General features: G+C 34.9%; 1 protein-coding gene across 1 annotated transcript; it reads right to left on the reverse strand.

Moving 5' to 3' along the window:
* Window positions 1-4,418: 4,418 nt before the first annotated feature.
* On the reverse strand, window positions 4,419-5,899 carry LOC107061904 (beta-D-glucosyl crocetin beta-1,6-glucosyltransferase-like). Its single transcript, XM_015311873.1, has one exon. It carries the CDS (start codon window positions 5,897-5,899, stop codon window positions 4,538-4,540), a length of 1,362 nt encoding a protein of 453 aa, XP_015167359.1. The 3' UTR covers window positions 4,419-4,537.
* Between the last annotated feature and the right edge of the window lie 2,874 nt (window positions 5,900-8,773).

Genomic DNA, 8,773 nt, shown 5'->3' on the forward strand with positions numbered 1-8,773 from the left:
TGACTTCAAAAGGGAATATCTCACTCATTCGACCTTGAAACTTAACAAACTCGGTGGCGTTGGAAATATAATTCAAAGACCTTTCATTTTACATCTTATGGCACGCATAAATCATCATGTACTGAGAGTTATGGTCTTTTGAAGTTGACCTAAAATATAGAAGAGCTTAGGAATGACTTCAATGAATTCTCTCTAGTTCTTCTTGGAACTCAAGGTGCTACATCTAGTGACCTTAGCACTTAGGAAAAATTTAAATTCCTTGGTAAAAACTTACTCACTACGAAGGATGATTCGAGTCTTAGCTCAAAAAATTTCCAGGGTGTTACACATACTCTTCCTAAGGATAGCTTGCACTAGTATCATGGTATACTTGCATAGTAGCATGACTTGGTTAGGCCAAATCATTTAATGGTAGTTAGGATGGAGCAATAGTGCTCTTCCTTGAATAGCTTGGACTTGCATGATACTATGCTTTCCATGGAAGCTTGGTCTAGCCTAATAGGATGTTATTCCTTGGTTGCCTAGAAATGATTACTATTAATCATTTCTGTATGATGGCCTAAAGTGGTACTTAGTATGGGTGGTATTATGGGGTCTTATCCATGCATTGCACAAGTATGACTTGGAGTTATTTATGGAGTGTTTCTCTTATATGTTGTATGCTTAGCTTGGATTAGTAAAGTAGTATTCTTCCATAGATAATGATTTAGCTTGGATTGGTAAGATGATATGACTTTCGTGAATAGTAGAAATAGCTAAGGATTGACTAGTCCTCAATCAAAGTAGCATAGTTATGATGAAACAAGGTTACTTCAAGGAAGTATCGTAAGTATGTTTTAAGATGAGATTTACTTGTTATGATGATAGATTAGCTTGGATTGTTGCTATAGTTGCCTTCATTGATATGTTTGACTAAAGGTGAAGGTTCCCTTGTCTATGAGAATTAAGCTAAGAATGAGATCCAAAGATGGTAAGTAAGATTATGATGGCCTAAAAGTGATACTTAGTATGGGTGAGATTATAGGGTCTTATCTATGCATTGCACAAGTATGACTTGAGGTTACTTGAGAAATAGTTCTCTTATGTTATGAAGATCTAAGTAATAGCTATGCTTATGAATATGATGTATCTCTTATATTTATAGATTATGCCTTATGTTGACTAATGCTTATATTATGTCTATATTGGAGATTATGCTTATGATCATGTTGTTATGCTCTTATGATGTTATGCTAGCTATCATATTTAGTACAATTTGTACTAACCATACTCTTGCCTACATTCTTATCAAATGTAGGGTCTGGTGATCTTGAGTTCCATCTCCATGGCTAGGTTTCTAGTAGAACAAGGAGTTGAAGACTTGGTGAGTCCTCATAGCATCGAGTATGTGATCACATTTCCTTTATGTCTTTCTTTTATGTTTTAGAATTTTGTATGAGCTGCGTCCCAAATATATTCAAGTTGTTTTAGATGGTTTGAGACAAAGTGTTATAGACTTCCACTTGCTTTTATAAAAGACTTCGATTGTATGGGAAAATGTTTTTAATTTTTGCACTTTTCTATTATATTATGTTATGATATGCTACGTGACTTACATTGAGTCCTTCGGGGTTCTATGTGCCATGTTACATCTAGGGTGTACCCCTGGGCCGTGACAAACTTGGTAATCACAACACGAGGTTTAGAATGGTTCTAGGATGTCTCAAACTATGTCTAGTAGAGTCTTGTTCATAAGTGTTAAGCGTGCCACATTTATGAATGTGAAGCTATTATATGATTAGGAAATCTTACTTATTTACTCTCTAACCCGTGCCATAGAGTTTAACTCTATTAGGTCTTTCTCCTAACCCGTGCCCTATGGTTTTCAGGATATGACTACTACAAGGGCTCATGCTAGGAGGAACGAGGAAGGCAATGATGAGCAAGAAGTTCTTATCCAATCTCCTCCTCAAGCTCCAATTGATCCTTCGGCTATGTCGAATGCGGAGATTAGGTCGGCCTTTCAAATGTTGGCTCAAGCCATGACGGCACAAGTGAATAGGAAGGTGGTAGCTCCGGTGAACCCAATAGTGGGCATGGCTGCTTCAAGAGTGAGGGATTTTATGAGGATGAACCCTCTGAAGTTTTATGGCTCCAAAGTGGAATAGGATCCTAAAGGGTTTATATATGAGGTTTATAAGGTACTTGCTATCATGTGGGTGACTTCGGTAGAAAAAGCGGAGCTAGCCGCTTACCAATTGAAGGATGTTGCTCAAATATGGTATAAACAATGGAAAGATGGGAGGCTAGTAGAAGCGGCTCCATAGAGTGGGAAGTGTTCAAACTAGCATTTCTTGATAGGTTCTTTCCCCGAGAGTTGAGGGAAGCTAAGGTGGAAGAGTTAATTAACCTTAGGCAAGGTAGCACGAGTTTTAAAGAGTATGCCCTAAAGTTCACTCAATTGTCCAAGTATGCTCCAACTATGGTGACAGATTTGAGGGATAAGATGAGTAGGGTTTTGATGGGCGTGTTATATATGGTAGCAAAAGAATTTCGTACGACAATGCTCCATCATGATGTGGATATCTCACGTCTTATGGTGTACGCCCAATAAATTGAGAAGTCAAAACTCGAGAAAAAAAATAGGGAGGTGAAAAGAGTTAGGACCGGTGATGAGAACTTCTCCAATGCTAGATCCGATGGACAAGGTATACATAAGTTTAAACAAAGGTATTCCGGTCAAGATGTTCCTAATACCCCTAGATTTAACCAAGAGAAAGGTGGTGGGTTTACATTACCTAAGCCTACTTGCACCAAGTGTAGAAGGAATCACCATGGTAGGTGCCTAGCCGGCATGGATGGTTGTTATGATTGTGGAAAAAGTGGTCACAAAATGAGAGATTGCCCGGTGCTTAAGGCTAAGGGAAGAGAGGATAAGAAAGTTGCTTTTAGTGGTTCGGATGGGAATGCTCCAAAGAAGAATAGGTTTTATGCTCTCCAAGCTAGAGGTGAACAAGAGTGTCCTCCGGATGTTGATACCGGTATGTGCCTTATGCTTTACTAGATTCCGATATTGTTTAATCTTTTGTGACTTTATATGTTAGACTTCAATGTTGTCTTGAGTATGAGTGGGCTACGTTATTGTTATATGTTGTTGATAGTAGAACCCTACTTGGCCATTTTGAGCTTTGGATATGTTGGTGAAGACTTGAAGAATAGGGTGTTTAGATAATGCCTAGATATGATAATTGAGTAGATTCCTATGAAGGGTAGTTGTATAGTTCATCATGGTTTGGAGTCATATTGTGTGATGAATGTGAAAGCTTAGTGATAACTTAATCCGACCTTAGTTGAATTGAAATAAATGATGCTTAGAAAGTCCGTTTAGGCTTGCTCCCAAGGGGGAGATGATGTGCTTAGTTAGCAAGGTCGTTGAATGTTCTTAATGTTCATGGTTTAGCTATATATGAAGTCATGTGAGTTTTAGGTGTTTCCATGATCTTCTTATGTGATGCATGTTCATAAAAACTAGTGTTTTGAAAGAAAATGAGTTTACATGATTTATTTCCTCATGTTGTAGTGCATTGAGTATAAGTTGCCTATAGACTTCATGAGGTGAGTTGATGAGCATGCCTTAGTTCGGAGTTGAGAGATTCCTCCAAGAATAGATGCTTTTGAGAGTAAATTGCATATGAGCTTCATGAGAGTGTGTTGAGCACGTTTTAGTTCAGAGATGGTAGTTCCTCCTTGAACATGAGTAGATGTTAAATTTTATGCATTTTTGGGTTGTTGGATGTAGTTCTTTTTTCCTTGTATTGCATTGAGTATGTTTAGCTTGGAGTTGATGTTTTCCTCATTGGTTGTGTGCATTTAGATGTGTTGTATGCATGATGGGTTGCTAGTCTAGAGTCATGACCTTAAGAAGTGCCTAGAACGTCATTCGAGGATGAATGTTCCCAAGGGAGAGATATTGTAACACCTCGCAAACTAGTAGGCTATACAAGAGCTTGACGTGACGGTTAGAGTTGTGAATAACTCCCCGTACATAAAATGAAGGGTTTCGGATTAGAACGTCAAGGTACAACTCCTCAAGGACCAACCAAGGGCCCTTGAAATGGACCTTAGCAAAACTGCCCAAAACAGTGACCTACGTGGGGACCTACCCCCCGTTGGTCCACCCACACCCCGTGGGTGAGGGTTCGTAGGCCAAGGACTCAAAAACCAAGCTCCAGTAAACCCACCCATGGTTCACCAGCACGCCACGTGGGTCTATCCACGGACCGTGGTCGTGGGGTTGTGGGTGGTCACCTATAGGCAGTTTCAAAGGATTAGTTAGGGGTACTTTGGGGTTTTCAAGTTTTAAGTAGGATTAAGTGGTGTCGTTTTAACCTTACTTAGACCAACTATATAAGACAATATGATCTTGAGAAACCTATCTCTAGATTACATCATTCAATACAATTTGTATATTAAATTCTCTTATTTCAATCTTTATTAATATCTAAATACTTATGGTGTCCAAATTCAATCCAATTCATCATTATCATTCTCTTATAAATCAACATAATAGCTTCAACAACTTTTTAACCCCTTCATCAGTAGCTTTCTCCCCTTTCAATTTTATCTTCTCACTCAATTGCATTGCCTTCAAATTTACTTGTTTCCTAGTCTTCTCCTCTACCACCTTCCTTATTCCTTTTTCCACCTCTTCTTTCATTATTTTCCCATTTTCACCTCTCAAAATCTCCACCCCTATTCCAAGTTCCTCCACTAATCTTGAATTCAATGGTTGATCATGATTAATAGGCATGGCTATTATTGGTATGCCAAAACTCATGCTTTCTAAAATCGAGTTCCATCCGCAATGAGTTATAAAACCTCCAATGCTTGAATGGTTCAAAATTAGACTTTGTGGTGCCCATCCTTCAATAACCATCCCTTTTCCCTTTGTACTTTCAAGAAAACCTTGTGGAACCATTTCTTCCATTGTTGTGTTCACCCCTTTTGGAAATTTGATTGTCCAAATAAAATTAACTTTGCTTAGCTCGAGCCCTTTTGCTATTGCTTCAATTTCTTGCTTTGACAAGAAGCTTTCACTTCCAAATGATACATAAACACATGATAATTTATCCTTCTTATCTAGCCATGATTGAATTGTCCCCCAATCCTCCTCCTCACCTATGGTCGCCTCGCGAATTAATGGTCCAATTGGTATCAACTCCTTCTTTCCTATGGTAGAAACATAATCTATATACTTTCCCTCAATATCCCTACAAGTGTTCAACAAAATAATGTTGTGAGATTGTTCAAAAGATTTAAGGATCATGTATGCAAAAGCTTTCTCATCACGTGGTTTTATCGGTTGTATGCCTAATTTCTTGATCTCACAGTCATGAAGGTATATGGAAGTAAAAGGAAATGATGTAAGGTTTGAAGTCCCATGAAGAAATTGGTGGTAAAGGTAGGCAAGACCTGAAGTTGAAGAAACATAAAACATAATAGCATGAATATTACATGATGAAGCCATAGTTGCTACCCATGGTTGGAACCCATCATATATAATCAGGTTAGGTTTTAGGGTTTCAATTATGCTTGGAAATTCGGAAGAAGCCATTTGGAAGGCTTGAATGAGAGTGGAATGGAGATGGGGAGGGAGGTCTTTAGTTGTATGGTAGTGAGGAGGTAACTCATGCAAATAAGGCAAGTGAAATTCAACAAGTTGTATGGAGAGATTATAATTAGTTGAGTTTTTATCTAGGGTTTCCTTGATAGATTTGAGAATAATTGATGTAGAAAGAAAATATATGTGAAAATTCATTTTTGATAATTTCTTGGCTAGTGCCAAAAAGGGATTTACATGGCCAAAACCTAACCATGGAAATATTAGGATACTAGGACTATTTTCCTTAATTCTCTCCATGGATGGAATAATTATGGAAAAATTTATAAAGCATATATCATAGTTTTATAGGTTAGAAAAAGTTTAGCTATATGGAAAATATTTTTTAAAAATTCTATTAATTATACTAGTTATACTAGGCATGACAAGTGTACTCTTCAAATAAAGTTCAAATTTCTGTATGTATTGTAGTTGCGTGACGGCTAATGATTTACTATTATATAGAACATAATCATATATATAAAGGTGGATCTAGGATTTGGAGGTCAGTGGGTGTCATAACGTTCAAGCAAGATAAAAGGATCGGTTGCTTTAATTTTAGGTTACAATTCGGGTTATTGATTTTATTTTATTTTATAAACAAATCGATCAAATATGCATGTTAGTAATATTTTCTTTTAGATATCCTGAGATTAGAGATAACTAAACAATTCAATTTTTATTTCATTTTTGGAATTAGATGTCTTATTCACTGAAACTTTGAGAAAAAAAAGATTTTTCACATTAAAATTTGAGCTTGTATAAACCATCTAATAATATTAACATAATATATTCATATACCATTGACTTTATGTGTTGTTGGAGATATATAGTAAGAAAAGAATAAAAATTGTAGTTTCAGCCTAGTCATCTTACTTAGCAAGAACGTCGGTGAAGATCGATAGAACCTTTAAATTAAAAAAAACTCTAATAATAATATTCATCATTTTTAAAACTTGTATTTTTTAAAAACTACTATTTAAATATATTCTTAATAATATTTATTTGACGTTCATAATTCAGTACTCATTAGTTGATAAAAAATAAACATGTAACACGCATATCAAGAGATTAATAATTAGTGCAAGAGAAAGTAAAAAAATTAAAAATTAATTATGAAAAGAAGTCAATTTGAATTAATAAAGAATAGTAAATAAATAAGAATGAATGGAGAGAAAAATTAAGCCCTTTACACACTAATGAAAAAGACAAAAAAGAAAAGAAAAGAAAAAAAGGAGCAAGCAAAAAATTAGGTGTTGGCAGCGAGATTCGAACCCGCATTGGTTGTGTGCAAGGGAGAATTTAAGTGTAAAAAATGGGACATCGAAACCCGTGGTCATCCGACAAAACTCGATATATTATTTGTATAATTCTTAAAATATGTAAATTTTCAAATAATGGAACACATGATAACAAATTAGTGGATGGTTCACTAGTTCGAGTGTTGGTTTTTGATTGTGAGGTTGAGGGTTCGATCTCTAGAGAAGATTTATTTTTAAAAATTAATTAAAAAGCACCATTGTATGTTATTTTTTTGAAAAATTTTCATCTTCCTTCTGTAAAGTGTACTTTTAAATTTCTTGAGATGCAAAATTGCATATACATTTATATATATATATATATTCCAATGCATTGATTTTTTCTTGTAACATAGTACTCGAGATATATCAAACTTTTAATAATTTTTTCCTTGAATATTTTTTTTTTCGCAAATCGTATTTAATAGTTATCTTATGAAAAACCTATAATCTATTATTGCTAAAATAAATGAGGCCCTCAAATTTGAGAGCCTAAAATGGTTGTCTTTTTCATAAAGGGGCGGCCGGTCCTGAAAATGGTGCACCCGTCTTTTTAAAATTCTGAATTCGCCTCTGGCTGTGTGGCACACCATCTCCTTCGCAAATTGAGTTGTTCTGCATTTCAGTTACTAGGTGGCAAACGTAATATATATTGAATTATTAGACATATATACATATATATACAACATTTTTTACGAGATCATTGGGAGCCGTGGCACCCCCACCTATCCACGTAGATCCGCCCCTATATATATATATGCCAACAACAAAAAGGACTAACACTGCAATACTTAATTGTACAATATGTTATGTGAGTTGTACTATTTATATTTTAACCACATTTACCTTTATTTTACCTTATCAATATTTAGGAATCAATTCTTATAGTGTTAGGAGAACCATATTTATAGAAAAGGGATTTAACTATCATCTTTATTTCCCCCAAATTATTTCTTGAATGAGCGTCAATTGTCACATGTCTAATATTGATATCAATGACTTAGATTCAATTAATTGAGGGCTATAACAATAATTTATGTAGAGTGGAAAAATAGGTAATTAATTGAGGGCTATAACAATAATCCATGGTGGCTATTTTCCAAAGAAATTTGGCTACAATTGCAATTCAAAATTAGGCAAAAAAAAAAAGAGCAAACAAACTAACAATTCAAGTCACCCAAAACCAGCTAATTCATGCGTGCTACAGAGGCAAGCATATGGATTGTGTTTCTTCACATTGTTTGGTTTGAAGCATTAAAAATAGTATGTATTGCATTAAAAACAATTATTTACAAAGATACCCTTCACTTTTATGGTGGAGAAGATGGAAAAAAAAGTTTTGAGGTGCAATTGAGTCTTTTATCATGTTAATGCATGCATTAAAACCATTGCATTGCTAATACCTAAAAATTCATGGTATTAGTAATGCACACCTTAATACACAATAGAGTGTATAACTAATGCAAGCATTAGTTATACATAGGTTGAAAAATAGTTCCAAACAAGGTGCTAGGAATACACAAGGCTAATACATGCATTATTTTTCCTAATAACTCTAGGGGTGGCAATTTCGATCCATATTAATGAAATGAGTCTATTTTATCCATATTTAATGACTTGGATCGCTCATATTTTAATTGGATAAATATGGGCTTCAAGCTATTTTAAGAGCTCCTACAAATATGGTCAAAATGGGTAAAATATGGGTATCCATATTGACCCATAATTGATCACTCACTTCTCCTTCCACTCAAAATTCTAAATTGTGCTAAAAATAAAAATTCTAATATTAATTTTTAATTTTCAAAAATATTAATTTATTATTCAAAAAAATTAG

Source organism: Solanum tuberosum, unplaced genomic scaffold, assembly GCF_000226075.1.
Source record: "Solanum tuberosum cultivar DM 1-3 516 R44 unplaced genomic scaffold, SolTub_3.0 scf00174, whole genome shotgun sequence".
Taxonomy (NCBI): domain Eukaryota; kingdom Viridiplantae; phylum Streptophyta; class Magnoliopsida; order Solanales; family Solanaceae; genus Solanum; species Solanum tuberosum.